The 17,715-nt window shown below is 35.4% G+C and overlaps 1 protein-coding gene across 1 annotated transcript in view; it reads left to right on the forward strand.

The window, feature by feature from the left end:
- The first annotated feature begins 1,378 nt into the window (after positions 1–1,378).
- Positions 1,379–17,715, forward strand: part of LOC101890059 (uncharacterized) — a 29,135-nt gene continuing 12,798 nt past the window's right edge. The window contains exons 1-8 of the mRNA XM_059125018.1: positions 1,379–4,615; positions 4,757–5,699; positions 5,763–6,114; positions 6,178–6,361; positions 7,540–7,760; positions 7,978–8,069; positions 8,151–8,343; positions 8,408–8,508. Of these exons, the coding sequence (XP_058981001.1) occupies positions 4,443–4,615; positions 4,757–5,699; positions 5,763–6,114; positions 6,178–6,361; positions 7,540–7,760; positions 7,978–8,069; positions 8,151–8,343; positions 8,408–8,508 (2,259 nt within the window). The 5' untranslated portion in view covers positions 1,379–4,442. The remainder of the gene's footprint in view (positions 4,616–4,756; positions 5,700–5,762; positions 6,115–6,177; positions 6,362–7,539; positions 7,761–7,977; positions 8,070–8,150; positions 8,344–8,407; positions 8,509–17,715) is intronic.

Below are 17,715 nucleotides of genomic sequence, written 5' to 3' on the forward strand. Positions count from 1 at the left end.
GAATGGAATATTGCGATATGTTCAGCTCACGAGCCATTTTTCCCCTCCACTTCCTTGACGTCGGGCTACGCTTTTTAGTATCACGGTAACGAGCGATGGTACGAGACACAAAAGATTTATTCACATTTAAATGCTGGCGTGCTCTAACGATAGCCACTTGTTGTTTTCCAGTCAAATAAAAAGAAATCACACTATCACACTTGAATTCCATCACGAATAACTTTTTTTCTGGAAAATTTTCACCAAAATGATTTTGTCCGCTTGTAAACAATATAATAAGCTGTTACTGGAATCATTTTAACAGCTGTCGGACGAGTGGCTTAGAAGTGACAGCAGTCTGAAGTTGATTGCAGTTTTTTCATCTCACCCCGTATATTTATATCTATGGCAGCTAAAGGTAATATGCTAACATTCAAAAATAAAAATTGTTGAAAGTGAATCTTTGGAGTTACTAATACTTGGCGCGGTTCTCTCCTCGTAAGCTCGATAGACGGGGAACCAATAAATAAAATAAATAAATAAATCCACAAAGCTTAATAGGGCCGTTCTTATACAGAGTTGCCCATATTCGACGGACCCATTTTTTCGATGACTCTTTGGGCCCTTTCCAATCGACGAGGCTTGTCCGCAGGCAACATTCTTTGCGTCAATTGAATTTTGTACGGGGACAAATGCAAATCAATGCGAATAATCTGTTGTAAAGTGAACAGAGCCATGCCCAACTGCTGAGAACGACGTTTTTGGTATGTTTTTGGGGACCTCTCAACACTGGCTCGTACGGCAGCGATATTCTCGGCCGATCGCCTTGGTCGACTTTTATATGACCTCTTCGGATTAGAAAGAGCCCTACCAGTCGAAATTTTTTGGTATAAACGCTTAATGGTGTTCTTAGAAGGCGCACTTCTCACATTTTTTAATGTTTTAAAAGCACGTTGAGTTTTCACAATTGACTTCTTTTGTTGAATGTAAATTTCAACTATTTCAGAGCGCTGTGTATTGGTCCATGGTAAAAATCTGCTTGGACTGACGCTTCAAACGCGGTATGTCATTAAGCGATGTGACATCTCTGTCAAAAGTTATGGCGTTGCCAGATGGGTCCGTCGAATATGGGCAACCCTGTATATTTTCTAAATGGTACAGTTTTGTTATACCCTACGTTATGGAAATTAAAGGATAAAGTTCACATTATGGTGTTTTCATTTTTCCGTTAAAATAAATGATTTTTTAAAGAAATATCGCAAGATTTTTATAAAAGTAACACAAATTCATCTTTATTTTAGCTTAGAAATAATAAACAAAGCGAATTTTTAATAAATTTCGTTCAATTTCAATTCTTCAATATAAAATAAACGACTTGCGTTATCCAGTTTATTTTTTAAATAGATTGAGCTGTTATTGACATATAATATATATAAAATATGGCATCATGAATTCGGTAAACTTTATGTTAAAAGATAAAGGGAAGATGGTCTGACCTTTTGCCTATCGGACAGTTTATACTTAAATGAAGTTTGTAATAGCGAAAAACGATTTATGTGTCCGATAACATCACTTTTTTATCTATCGAAAAGATATAATAACAGCCGATATTAGATATTAGCCGATATTAGTTTTGCACTTAACTTGGGAGCAACTGTGTATAGGACTGATTTGGAGGTCCCTAGTCCACTGCATATCGTTCTTACTAAAAAAATTTTGAAAAGAATTAAAAATGGTTTTTATAAACTAAGCCATATGGCTAGTTATTTGATACAGCCGTTTCAGGACATTTGGAGTCGATATAGCGATGTCCGTCCGTCCGTCTATCTGGCTGGCTGGTGCGCACGATAGCTCTCGAAGGGAGTATCCGATTTGGTCAAAACTATAATATTATTGTCAAACTTAGAACGACTTTGGAGATGGGTAATATCGGTCCACTCCTTCTCGTACCTCTCCCACGAAATGTCAACGTTTCCAACTTTGCACATGGTAGAGATCGGATCATTTCTTCTGGTACCTCCCCCACATAGGGTTCAGTATGTTCAAAAACAAAACCTTAAAAGGAAATAAGCATCCAACTCTCTTCAAATTTCACACATATAAACATTTTGCTAACACAAGATCTGTTGTGAAGATGATATATATCTGCGAACCCCTTCTGGAAACTCACGCGATTCTTTGCAACTTGCTATGCCTTAATATTTCTCTCAACCAGAAAGCAGATACGAATATGAAATTTATGGTAATTTATGATTTCGCATAAATTTGGATATAATTGTTCGATTTTCTTGTAATTTTGCCCATATCAATTTTTTTTGTATTAGATGAAGTAAGAATGGAGTACTTCGGAAGACTACATCTACTATCTCACGCACATTTTCACCTTTTCTAAAAATTATCACATATCTCATGTAAAGTGAAGGAAGAAGTTGATATAGTCCATACCTGGCACGTCGCAATATTTATACTATATTAATCATAACACAAGTCAAAATATATTTAAATAATCGAGCATAGGCTGTGGGTACGTATCTGTCGGCAATCCTGACTGATACTTTTTAACTTGTTTTCATACTAATTGCATTTAAGTTCTCAGTCCCTTATATGAAGATATCCCCTGATTTAGCTTTTCAATTTATTTGGCCCTAAGGTGGTAGAAAACATTTTCGCAGACAATTTTCAATGTGGGGCAAAGTTTCGGAGTAGCGCCCACACAAAATATACCTCATGATTTTACCTATTTCGAGGATATTGACCATATTTTGCAACCGATTTGGGTCAAAATTTGTATTTGGGCTACTTTGGGGGTAGCGAAACACCTTACACAATATATCGAAAATTTAAGCGATTGGCAGACAAACAGGCTGACATGGGTTAATCGTCATTGAGTTTTACTTTGATCGAAAATATATGTGTTAAAGCGTAATTAACTCTGACTCTTCTGAAATCATTTTGCCCTACAGTTGATATTTACTTTTAAGGCATATGACAGAAAAATAGAATCAGTTCATGTACGACACATGTATATGAACATGTATTTTTTGCCATAGGTTTTTTTTCTATTTTGTCGAGTATAAATCTGACACGTTGTAATATTTATATCAGTTTTAGATCAGATACGAATTGGTCAGCATTGTCCAACTGTTTCGGAACCTCCCACATAAATGGGCCAACAATTTGAATAATCATAACTCAAGGCGGGGGTATAAAACGGTCGGCAAAACCGACTGATACTATCTTAATTGTTTTTTTTTTACCGGAAATATTTTGCCATAACTTCGATTTCAGACTATATACGTCAACAAAATCAGCATCAAAGTTAAGGTCAGAAGTGCCTCTTCCATGTATATGTGATTTCGCCGGGAAGTAACTTTCAGCATTTACAAATATTCGCGGTTGAATTTTTAATTTTATATATTATCCGATAACCATCCAAAATGCAGATTACTCATCCTGTCAAAATCAGGAACATTTTTCTGTTTTGGTCCATTTTACACCCCAACGACCTTTTAATTTCAAATTAAAATGTACAGACCAAATACATGGTGGGTTTTGGACAAACAATTCTAGGTGTTACAAACTTTCTGGCACAATCACACTTTTAATATTCCCCTCCCAACATAGTGTCGTATAGTCAACAAATCGATCCATGTTTCCTTCTGTTTCGATATAGTCAAATAAGTCAACTCATGCCCAGATCTTCCAACAAAAAGTAGCAGTGCAATGAAGTAAAAAAATATATTTGATTTACAGACTCTCGAGAATTTCAATTAGCATTTTTCATGGACTAGAACACAGTGACAAATGTGTCTGAATTAAATGCTATGTATTGTATGCAGAGACAAGCATGTATGTATGTATAGCCTCCAACTCGCTAGTCAATGTGAAGAATATGCAAATAAAATAACAGCTATTAATTAATGTATCGGACAAACATTGGTTCCAGAGATGTACCTATACATACATTCACACAAAGGCATTCCCTACATCGCTGCAAGGAAGAATGTTTCACATCGTTATGTGTTAGGTATAAACATAAATAATTACACACAAACACAATTGGACACGGTGGCGGTCTTAGTGAGGCTACGGTTAGTGGCAATTTAATTCTCGGATCTTATGCGTGGATGTGTGTTTGTGTGTGAACTGTGAACTGAATAAATAAAAGCAAAGTTCAAAATCAACAGTTGTGGCTGGTGAACACGTCAGGACGTTATTTATTATCTGCCTGCGTAGGAATGGTGGAATTCAAATATAGCAGCGTAAAGCACCAACCTGTTCTGCTCACTAGTATTTTATGCGTCTCGCTAAATGTATATAAAGAGTTCTATTATATATATGTGTGTGTATATATTTCTGTCTATTGGTATCAGTAAGGCGCTCCGGACGCATGTTTGCACAGGCATAATGAATTAAGGAGGGTACAGAACATTGGCAAAATTACCGCAGCATTAACTGTCAAAATGACCAGCCCGAGACATCCACCACAAAGCCCCCGATTTAATACAAAATTTGAACAACATCATTATAGCTGGGATGAGACCGGAGCAGGATTTACTTCAAAGACAGCAATGGCCAAAGTTGCCACTCGGACGTCATCATCGCCCCTTCCGTTCAAAAATCCAAAACAGTCGAGGTAAATACAAAACAATATTCGAACATAGAGTGACCCCGTTTAAGTGGAATCAAACTTTTGGTTGAACTGTGTTGGAGCCACTCTATAAATGTGTATTCTCCACTTGATGGAATAACCGGATTAATTGGAGTTTTTTTTCAGAAATCTTCCAATGCAGATCGGTGGTGTTGCCTACGATTCGGTTACAAAGCCATCGACTCATCCCACACAGAGGAGTCCTTCGATACGTAGCAATTACAGTTGCCACAGCAGCTGCTCGGATGCTCCAACGACATCATCGGCTCCAAATACTCGGTCAAGCAGTCGCGACAATCCGCCCCGTAGTCCTAAAATTACGACAACGTTTGCCAATGATAGTGCCGACGATGCGCAATCTTCGGCCTCCTATTATCACACACCATCGTCGGGGTCAAGAAGTCCAAAGGGAATGTATTCAAATGATAACTCAATGGACTCCCCGTCGTGCAACTTGTATAGTGGCAGCCAGACACCGTTGTCTCCGAGACGAAGTCCACACACAACATGCAAATTCGTCTTTGAAGCCATTAGTCCCGTCATGGATTCGCCGAGCCGAAAATTTGAGTATTACGAACCAGTGTCACCAGACGTCGATGAGGACGATGTAAGCGAAAATCCTGTTCTTACTGGCAGATATTTCGAGAGTAATCATGCAGGTGCACCCATTTCGCCCAATTTGTACGAACCACATAGAAATAATTCAAAAAAGTTACTGCGTTCATCCCCTTTGGAACATCTGCCACGATTCAATAGCAAAAATTCCCCGGCTCGAAGTGATGAATGGGACATGACTGATTCATCGAATATGGGCGGATATCAGGGATTGGGACCGAATAATTATTACCTTAAAAGGGATTCGTGTGTTACGGACTGCACCCAACTCTCTGCGGAATCTGAAACCAGTACTGTGGCCACAACAACTACGTCGTTTAGTTATTCGGACACCTCAACACGGCAAACTACAACATCTGACCAGACTCAGGACTTGAGCCCACTCGCGGAGCAGGCCTCAATTATGCGCAAACGAAGACATGCAATTAACATTACGTCCAATCCCGGTTACCAGGTAATCAAACTCGACTTAATTAAATGATTTAGTCTCTTAACCAATAATGATTTGATTATTCAGGTTCTTCACAGCTCTCATTCAACCCTGGACCGTACTTGTTCGGATAGTGTGGTTTCATTGCGACACAGAAAATCTACCAGCGATTTAACACAAGACGGTGACGGCGAAAGAGGCAAACATAAATTCGGTGGGGAATCATCCACACCTACAGCAGCCAATTATAAGCCACGCAGGCGAGGAAGCTCCAAAGGAGGCTTGGCTTATCTAGCCAGCCGTCGCAGTTCTCGTGAATCGATGAAGAGTGCTTGTTCAAATGCTTCCCTGGTATCCAATGACGATATAGGACCGTTAGCATTTCAAGCGTCAAACAGGGGCCGTCAACGTAGAACTTCGAATTTTCTTGAACTTCCAGGTTAGTAAAGTCTTTCCTTAGAACACAGGTAGCCTGAAACATAACATACCCTTTCGCTAATAGTTCCAGATCACTTCCGGCCAAGAGTATGTTCATTGCCGGACCGCCCATACAATCCAAGAGTTAGCGACGATCTTTACCGCTTACGACACTTCTCCATTAGTAAGGGCAATGTAGTCAATTGTGGAGACTCTATTATATCTCGACGATCTCGCAGTAACACAAGTGTCAACTCCACAAATAGCAGGTGAGTAACAGTAATGCAATATCATTGCATAGAGCCTTCACTTGAACGTTTTGCCTTTGAACCAATGGACAGTGGTTCAAATCTGTCACAAAAATCATAAAATATGAATGCAATCAATGTTAACTTTAGAACTGCAATATTATTTATATTAATTTATATTAATTATATTAATAAAAAATAGAATTTTAAAACCGCTTTGGCAAACCATAGCAGAGAATGTTGAAATCCATTTTTGAAATTTTGTTGTTTCGATCAGGCAATAGATGGACGACGACATGCAAAGAATGCATTGGAAATATTACGGAAATATGTAAAACCGAATAATGGCGGAAACCCGCTGTAAAAAGGATCAGATAAGATAGACATGGTCTGAACAATCTATTCCAGAGCATTACCTTTTACATTGAAGCGATAAAAATCAGCAAAACCACTATAAAAGTGTTAGGTCTGTTAAATTCTAACATGATGCTATGCCACGATATGGAGACATAACATATGTTCCTACTACCAACGCCATCTATTGAATCAAAACAACAATAACCAACAATAAAAAACGACAAATGCCGGGAGAAATAATTTTGTTATGGAACAAAATTGGCAATTGTGCTTAGGTTAGGTTAAAGGACGCGCGGTTTCCATTTTGGTAACCGCTCCAATCGGAGACCTGCTGGTTCATTGTGTTTATCCTAATAGGAAATTGGAAGAATGAAGAATAGTGGAAACAAGTAAAAAAACTGTAATTTCGGCCGGGCCGAACTTTAAATACCCTCCACCATTTGGAACGAATTTGGCAATTCTCAAAAACAATAAAATCCGTTAAAAATTCCGTTAAAATCTTAGAAATACCGAATGTAGCTGATATATGAGGGTCATGAGGGTGATCCACGGCTAGAGATCTTGCCGCGTCGTATTTAGCCACCTAAATCGTCTGGATAATTGAAGAATTACTGTACTGTAGGGTCAGTGTTACAGAACGAAGACAAATCATGTGACACTTGTTCCCCCACCAACCTGTGTCTCACGTTAATGAGTGCTGGACAGTGGCAGAGCAGATCTCAATTTCTTCTTCGTCCTGACATATTCAAGTTTTAAGTCAGTATTTAAGCAAATGTGCTTAAATAAATGGAATATTTCGAATACATTTCATGTCCTTACTTATTTTGTATCTTCTATTGCAGAGCTAGCGAACGGTCTCCATTCGATGGTTCCTGTTGCGGGGGAGGTTATGCCAACGTGGATTCCGTTCCGGCTTCTCCAGACGAAGATTCGGAAAACGTCGAACCTCCACCGCCACCACGTTATCGAGTTGTAATGCTGGGTGATGCTGGGGTCGGCAAAACGGCTCTGGTCAATCAATTTATGACATCTGAGTACATGCACACTTACGACGCAAGTCTAGGTAAGTAGATATATTAGAAGTCGCTTGAAATGCAATTCGCTTTCATAGGCTTTGAACGAGTTTACATGCAAATAATTCACGACTTAAGTCACAGTAAGTCAGAAGTCCCCTATGCACCATCCCTCTTCCCACCCACCTATTAGATGTTTATCTTTTCACTCGTTTAGCTGTTTAACTTTTGGTATGTTTTAGTGAATAATTCACATTTGAGTTTTAGATGATGAATTCGGCGAAAAAACGGTTAGTGTTCTTTTGGACGATGAGGAATCCGAATTGGTATTTATCGATCACCCGAGCGTTGAGATGAGTGTGAGTAAATGGCGTTGCGGAACGCAGAAACCAACTCCAACACGCTAATGCCTTTGTTCCGTTCACATTAATGTCATTTAGGTGGAAAACTCATTGTCTACATACGAACCCCATGGCTGTGTAGTGGTCTTCTCCATTGTGGAAAAATCGTCCTTCCGCGTTGCAGAAGAAATCATCAATTATTTGTGGCAGGAGAACTACACCAAGGACAAAGCCGTTATTCTTGTTGGCAATAAAGCTGACTTGGCTAGGTCACGTGTAATTTCTTCACAAGGTAAGTTATTTAAATACACTACCATCCTATCGTATATTTCAAAGCTGTTACTTTTTCAATGTAGATGGCAAGGCTCTTGCCGCTTCCCGAGACGCCAAATTTATTGAAACGTCCAGTGGCATACAACATAATGTCGACGAACTTCTAGTTGGCGTTTTAAAACAGGTAACTCTTATTTTAAATCTTCATGTAATAATCTTACTTCTCCCAATCCGTTTTGGATTGCTTATGGTTACGGAAGTAATTTGATGTATAACATATTACACAGTGCAATAATAATAGTCCTTGTTTAGTATACGAAACCTCTAGCTGAAATTTTAACCATAGTTCACGCTTACTTGTTATGGCGTAATGAATTTTTCGATTATCACCCTGTAGTGCATACGAAAAAATAGATATTTCTTTATTTGTTGTAACTCAAAAGAGTAAATTTGAATGGCAAAATATGTTCTACTTTTTGAGGCTTTAATACAAAGACATAAAAAGGTAAAGACTAGACACAATGCATTCTGAACAAATAGTTTGAGAATACACTATCTATAATAACAGCTCATGACAGAGACATGTTAATATAAACAAGTAAACAAACATTAAGAGCGGCTGGGCCGAATTTGTAATACCCTCCACCTTAGGGTAATGGAAACATTTTTGTATAAAAGTAGCTGAATTAAAGCGTGCTCCACTTTAAACTACAAATACTAATAAGACCTTTTGCATAATGCAGATAAACTTATGTGGGGCCATACCCAAACGGGAACCTCTACAGACAATTTTATACTTCGAGGATTGTAATCTATCAAATCTTCTAAAATAACAAAATTGAAACAATTTCATGGGTAAATGTGACAAGGATTGTCAAAATATCGAATATCGGTAGTTATAGGTTTATGTTCGGAAAACGCGGACCTAAATATTTAATGTTTCGCCACCGGAGCTAGAACCCGTTATACCCGTTATTATTATTTTTAGACAGACACCAGACAGACAGACAAAATACCGAATGTCGGGAGGTACCGCTATATGGGGACCAATTTTAATACAAATCCGTTAAAACATTTGGAAAAAATCAACAAAATACCGAATATCGGAAGGTACCATTACATGGGGACTATACCAAAACGTGGACCGATATGTCTCATTTTCAACACATCAAATAATGTGGGCTGTATCGCGATTTCAAAAGACAGACGGACATCGTCTGTCTTAGAATTTTATGCTGATTATGAATATATACACTTTTATTGGGGTCTACAATAATTTTTTAGGTATGTTACAAACTGAATGACAAAGTTAATATACCCTCCTTCCCAATGTGCAGGGAAGGAGGGTATATTAACTTTGAAATAAATAACGAACAAAAGTTTGGATGATCCAAAAATTTGGTTTCAAAATTCTATTCCATAGACTTACATAAATGCAATTAGCCTTATGCTAAGTTCACATGACACGTGATTCGCTCTCTATTCCTCGTTTTGATGGTCGACAATTAAGAAATATCTACTTAATTCCCCACACAAAATTTGCTGATTGATTCAAATCACTCTCAGAACTAAGATGAAATGTGTGCCATCCCCAACAAACAAGAGCATTTATCGAAAAAATAAATTATGACATTCCAAAATTAAAAATAGAAAAATTTAATGAAATTAAAAAAAATTAGGAAGACTGAAAATTATGAATGAAAACTACAATGTTAAATGGCGTATGTACATTCAAACGAAAGTAAATTTTATTTGCTCTCCCATCCGAGGTACGGATTTTGTCCACGAGTTGAAATTTCCACAGAAATCTGAAAACAAAAGAGGCAATATTTTCAAAATGTTTGTATCGGCAGAAAAAAATTTTGACAAGTGTCTCTCCAGCAGCAAAAATAAACAAGTAAAAAAGCTGTAAGTTCGGCCGGGCCGAACTTTTAATACCCTCCACCATTTGGTACAAATTTAACAATTTCCAAAAAAAAAAAATAAATAAAATCTGTTAAAAATTCTGTTAAAATCTTAAAAATACCGAATGCCTATACGACGACGTAGACCTGCATAGGCAACTTTTGTCATAAGTTATTACAATATTTTAATGCGAAACTTGAAGAAAAATCTGTTTATAATGTAGCTAAAATCATCAAAACACCGAATATAGGGGGTTCCGTTATATGGGGGCTATACGAAGGCGTGGACCTGCATAGACAATTTTCTGGCATGGGCTGAAGTATCCATTACGAACTTCACATGCGAAATGTGAAAAAATCCCGGTAAATAATGTCGCTAAAATCATCAAAATACCGAATATCGGGGGGTACGGTATATGGGGGCTATACGAAGACGTGGACCTACATGGTCCATTTTCTGTTTTATGCTGCAGTATCTATTACAAACTTCAAATACCAAATTTGGAACGATTCCGTTAAATAATGTCGCTAAAATCATCAAAATGCCGAATATCGGGGAGTACCGTTATATAGGGGCTATACGAAGACGTGGACCTACACAGATTATTTTCTGTCTTAGGCTGAGGTATCCATTACGAACTTCAAATGCCAAATTTGAAACAATTCCGGTGAATAATGTCGCTAAAATCATCAAAATACCGAATATCGGGAGGTACCGTTATATGAGGGCTATATGATAACCTAGATCTACATGGCCCATTTACGAACTTAACCTGCCTACTGGCAAAATATACATGTGTGCAAAATTTTAGCCTTCTATCTCAATTTGTCTGAAAGATAGCGTGATAACAACAGACAGACAGACAGACGAATCGTCTTAGAATTTTACGCTGATCAAGAATATATATACTTTGTTGGGTCTGACATAAGTATTTCGAGGAGTTACAAACGGAATGACAAAATTAATATACCCTCCATAGTATGGTGGAGGGTATAAAAAATACAAAAATATGTTCAAAATGTCAACATTTACACAAAAGTTGAAAATGTGTATTGAATTTGTAAAATTAATTATATAATAAACTAGCTGGCCCGGTCCGCGTTGCCGGCCCGTACTTTTAATCTTTAACGCATAATAAATCACAGATCTGACTTATGTAGGCGGCACAATTTTGATTAAAAGTAATGACGCCATTATAATTACTCCAATTTTGATTATAAGTAGTGACTTGATTATGAGTAATGACTCCATGACTAAATATAAATTAATATTCATGGCAAAAATTATAATTACCGTCGGTTTTAGATATTTTGAATAGCCTGATTTTATTTTTCAGCTATAGGCTTTAATTTGAGTGTTAAATACCTATATGATAAAGAAGTTACTTTATAATTTCGTATTTTGTTGTTTCTGCCACAATTTCCGACTGAATGAGTCCCAGATTGACATTTCGGAGTTTATTTCATATAGACGTACATACCAAATCTACATTCCCAACCAATATTCTCTTGGGGGTTACAAATTCAATAGAATACCAAATTTTCGTTTCTGACCACGCATTGGTTGGGAAAGTGGGGTATTCTAATGTGGGGACTATACTTAAATAAATTCCTATGAGGGTAATTATCTGTAAGATGATTTTCTACCCCAGGGTTTTTTACCCCAGGTAGCCTCAAGACTAAGATGCGCACTTTTCCGAAAAATAAAAATTTATAAGAAGAGGTTTTCTTCCCCCTTAGAAACAAAGATGTCAAATAAGGGCCAAAAAATTAAAAAAGTGGCCAAGACCCCGAAAATACATTAAATCATGTTCACGTGATCATTTTTTGCAAAGATGATTTCTTCTTAAATTATCAACATAAGCTAAAATTAGTACGAAAAATATGGTTAAAATGTAGAATATACTTAAAATCGGGTTGTTCCGTTATCGGGGGTTATGATCCATATCATGACCTGCCAAAGCGATTAAAGGTGTCTTGAATGTTTAGGTAGAATTTCTATTTTGCGTTCTTTATAGTCGGTATTTGACTGATTACAGTCCCAATGTATTTTGCATTTTGTGTTCTCATTTGACAATTTATTGTCATATGAAAGAAGAAGGTCCACTTTTGAAATTAACCCCATAACGCTTCTTTGGTCATTTTTGTTTGTTTAAATGTGTTCGCATCTTCCAGCTGAAGCACGATGTAGGTCCTGGAGTAGAAAGCATTTAACATCGTACTGCACCCTCATTTCATTTTTAATATTATTCATTCAGAATTCAAACCAAAAAAAAAAATGTACACTTCAATATAGAAAAAAGAAAAATAATCTTCAACTGGTTCGCTGAATTTTTTTGCGGCAAATTTTTAAAGGTGATACCTAAGTTTGTCGGTAGAATGTACTATTATTTTGAAATTAGATTCCATTGAAAAATTGTCGAATTTCCCCGATTTTAAATTTTCATATAAAGCGACAACGGATAAAATTGTTATTTATAGATTTTATGTATTTATTGGGTATTACGAATAAATACATAAAATCTATAAATAACAGTTTTATCCGTTGTGGCTTTATACTACCCAAAAAAACCTACACATCATATTAGAATTCAAAAAAAAAAAAAAACAAAAAACACTACAAATGTACATTCGAAAATAGTAAGTCAAAATGGAAAAAATATACAATATAAAACATTACTATTGTACATTTTAAAAGTCAAAATGAAAATGTTCAAATTTCACATTTTTACGCGATTTTTTTGGTTTTTTATTCCTTTCTGCCAAGAGGCAATTCCGAATTTGTCTAAATGGTTAAAATCAGACCGGCGGTCTTTATGTTATAAGAGTAGTAACTAACACTACTTTCTTTTACATATAGAGAGATAGATTTAAAAGTAGGCGCGATCCTCAGCCCCTAAATAAGTACTTAGGGTTGGATGGAAAGCCAACAGCATCTCGTATAATAATTCTCAAACCGATATCTTCACTATTTTGGCAAATATAAAGATTTTAGATAAATCGTAATAGTGGGCGTAAAAGGAGGCGTGGTCAATATTTTTTTCTTTAAAAACCTAACTCGTGGTATGACGAACGTTTGTACAAAAAATTATGCAAATCGGCCGAGCCGTTTCCAACTGATTCCGTTACCAACAAACAAAAATTGATTTTTATATATATAGATCTTTGGGGAAAAAACAATAATTTCTTCTATTCATATTAGTGAGAATTTCATGTATTTTCGTATAAATTCCAATTAAAATCAACAAACAAAATTTTTGAAAAAAGGAATTATTTTACTATGAATTACGAATCGTGCCGCATGAACGGGTTAATTCGTGTACCTAGTTCTGAGAGCGAAAAACATGATTGAAAGTGCAATGAGAACATAGCATTAGAGGCTAAAATAGCCTAACATTCGTAACTATGTTGTAACGATATCGTAACAACAGATGTATTAACACCGGGTAACAATATTTTTACTCTGTCTGGTCCTATCTTCTCCCTTTTTGTTTAATATACTAAACTCGAACTATAATCCGCAAAAGAAATTTTCTGCATAGACCTACAATCGTAAAGGCTGGACAACACGCATTTCGAGCAAATGGTTTGTGTCTACAATACATAGAGTAACAGCTCATGACAGAGGCAAGTTCATATAAAAACCACAATTACAGAACCAAATGACAAAAGTTTAAAAAATCTTAAGTTGTTGTTTTAAAAATTTATTCTATAGACCTTTCCAAAAATTTTGCAAAGACCTAAAATGGTAAAGACTAGACAAAATGAATTTTGAGCAAATAGTTTGTGTCCACAATACATAGAGTAACAGCTCATGGCAGAGACATGCTATTATAAAAACCACAAATACAGAAAAGAATAACAAATAAAAATTTGAAAAATCCAATATTTTTGTCTTAAAATTTTACTCCATAGAATTTTGCAAATTGCCTTAGCAGTTTAAATTAGTTAACATTGGTGACTATGTTGTTATGATTTCATAACACCAGTGATATTTTTACAGGGTTTTCACATTTTTTCTCTGTATTGTCTTGACATCAAGATTTTTTTTTTTTTTTTGATTCAATATATATTATTTCTCTGTTCCAGAACCTGCAAGAGTTTACTAGGTTTGCAATTTTTTTCGAGAATTTTCGGGCGGGAGATGAGCTGAGACTGTTTATCGAACGGGAACCGATTGGAATTTAAAAATTGATGGGTACGGAAACCGATATGAAGAATCAATTTCTTAATACTTAATATAATGCAGTGTAGACACAATATCAAACTTCCATAACTGTCCCCTGTTTCTAAATATCTCAATGTAACTGCCACTTGTTTTCCCAAGGGTAAGATGAAAAATCTGCAACAAATTCAAACGGCATATTTTTTACATTTTTTTTTTTAATTTTATTGAATGAAAGCGAAAAATGTCGGAAATAGCATCAAATTTTAGAATAAGTTTAGATTTGTTCGAATTGCTCACCTTTGGCACGAATTATGGCCATGTAACGGCCAATGAAACCGTCATCCCGAATGTAGCTCTGAGGTATTTTGGCCCATTCCCGGCGAAGCGCTTGCTTGAGGTGATCGACACTTTGGTATTTTTTAGTGCCAACCTTGCTTCCCAAAATACTCCAGACACAATAGTCCAACGGGTTGGTATCTGTAGATTTTGGTGGCCATTGTGCCCTGGAAATGAAGCGAGAAACCTCATTTTGTAACCATTCTTGGGTGGCGCGTGCTGAGTCCTGTTGGAATGTCCAAGGTCTGCAGCCAAAATGTTTGTGTATACTAGTACTATAGCTAGTACTAGTATATATATATATATATATATATATATATATATATATATATATACATATATATATATATATATATATATATATATATATATATATATATATATATATATATATATATATATATATATATAGGTAAAGTCTTTAATACATAGTTTTTAAAGAATAATAATTTACATTTTTCAATCGATTTTGTCCTTATTTGGCATCTTAGCTTCTAAGGGGGTAGAAGACCTCATCGCGCAAATTTTTCAATGTCAATGTTTCCTGATTTTACCTATTTGGAGAGTTTTGATTATATTTTCGAATCGATTTAGTTTACTTTGGGGGTAGTATCTATTATAAACAGTTGATGTATACTTTCTACTATATGTGCTATATTACAATACAATATCTTTAGACGTGACCGTGTAAGCAACGGCGGTGGAGTGCTCATAGCTGTCTCCAATACATTCTCTTGCCAATTACTGGATCTTGATTCTTCCCTAGATATTGAGTTCATTGCCGTCGAAGTAAAAAACAATTTGAAAAGGTTTTTATGCAAAAAAAGGACAACACCCAATTTTACGCCCATTTTTTCGATTTACCTAAAATCCTAATATTTGCCAAAATCATGAAGATATCTGTTTTACAGTTAATATACGACGTAATCTGGACTCTCTCTCCAACCCTTCGTATCTGTTTGGTGTCAGAGGAACTGACCACACCTACTTCTTTAAATCTAGATGTAAAAACGTTAAAAAAGTGTATTAACACATCAGTTGAGAAAGGCTGGGCCGATTTGACTCAAATTTTCTGTAGGTTATTTGAAATTATAGTGGAAACCTTTTTATGGAAGAAAGTTTTGAGAAAAGCCTCTAAAATAATCGTGGAACTGAAAAAATGGACTGTTCTATTTTGATATGGAATTTTGTGAAGATTTTTTTTTTCAGAATCGAGATATTTTGCACATTTGCTATACATGCCGTTATATGGCTGCCATATCAAAATTTTCAATTTTTCAAAGCATCAAAACATTTAAAATCTCAACGTACTTTTGAATTAAGGCTATGCGTAATGGAGAACCAATAATAAACAGTAATTGCCGGTATTGATTTCACAATACTGAAAACTTTAAATGCCAAATTGTAATTCATTAGGTAGAATTTTGTAACAAAAACATGCAAAAGGACTAATTTTTAGTGGTATTATTATATATACCTAGTTTTAGTCTTTAATGCATAGTTTTAGTCTTTAATGCATAGTTTTTAAAGCATAATAATTCACAGATCTGGCTCATATAAGTGGCACAATTGTTAGTATAAATGGACTAAATAGAAATAAATAAGCATCGCAAAAAGGTCAATACAGGTTCATGTACAGGGCTATTTATAGTGTTTCAAAAAACCTGATCCTATTTTTCAGCTAGAGGTTTTAATTTAAGAGGTTAAAACCAAAATAATATTTATTTTTTTATTTATTTATTTAATCTATTAGTCTATGGATAATTCCTTACAGACTATATATGTACATAACTAATAATTGTATAATTAAAATTAAGAATTTAAAAACATTATTATTTTACTTTTTATAGTATTAATATCCATTGTAAAATCGATAAAATTATAAAACGCGTTAAAATCTTTTGAAATTCTTGTTAAAGGATCAGCATTTGCATAGCTCATCCTGGAGAATTGAATTGCTAGTGGTGCATAGTGGTGGGTAGTACGTTGAGGAACATTGAAATTTGTGTTGTTAACAAGAAAACCAGCAGAAATATCACCCATAATCACATTATAAAGAAATGAGGCATTTAGTATTTTTCTACGGCTTTCCAGGGTTGGCAGCTTGATCAGTGAGAGTTTATCAGTGTATGGTGGAAGATTATCATATGAAAAGTTGAAACTTCGTAGACAGAAAAGTAGGAATTGTTTTTGAACAGACTCGATGCGGTCGCTGTGTGTTTTATAAATTGGATCCCATATGACTGAAGAGTATTCCAAAATTGGGGGAACAATTGACATGTATAAATTTTTTGAAACATAAGGATCCTTAAACTCTTTACTCCAACGTTTCACAAAACCAAGAACTGATTTTGCTTTGTTTATAGAAACAGAAATATGAGATTTAAAGTTAAGTTTACAATCCAATACAACTCCAAGATCAACGAATGTATCAACTTTTTCCAGAGAATAGTCACCGAGGGTGTAACAAGTATCCAATACTTTTTTTCTTGTGAATCTCATAAGTTTGCATTTCGAATAATTAATTTCCATAAGATTAATGTTGCACCAGTTAACAAACGAATTCAAATCATTTTGAAGCAACTGATTCTTACATATCTCCGAAATGCTAAGAAATATTTTCACACGTCGGCATACATCAAAATATTTGAAAATTTTATAGATGAATGTAGAACATTTATAAATAAAGAAAATAGGATTGGTCCTAGATGACTTCCTTGTGGGACTCCAGAAGAAACCATAATACTCTTCGAAATGGCAGTTTTAAAACATACTTTTTGTGTTCTATTTTGTAGATATGAAAAAATCCATTCGGAACTTCTATTTGTAAATCCAATGTTTTTAAGTTTTAATCGTAATAATTTATGATTAACTTTATCGAATGCCTTGCTGAAATCTGTGTAAATTACATCAGTTTGCTTTCCTTGAAGAAATCCTCGATTTATAACTGTAGTGAACTGAATGAGGTTTGTTGTTGTAGAAC

The sequence above is a fragment of the Musca domestica genome, unplaced genomic scaffold (assembly GCF_030504385.1).
Source record: "Musca domestica strain aabys unplaced genomic scaffold, Musca_domestica.polishedcontigs.V.1.1 31, whole genome shotgun sequence".
Lineage (NCBI taxonomy): Eukaryota > Metazoa > Arthropoda > Insecta > Diptera > Muscidae > Musca > Musca domestica.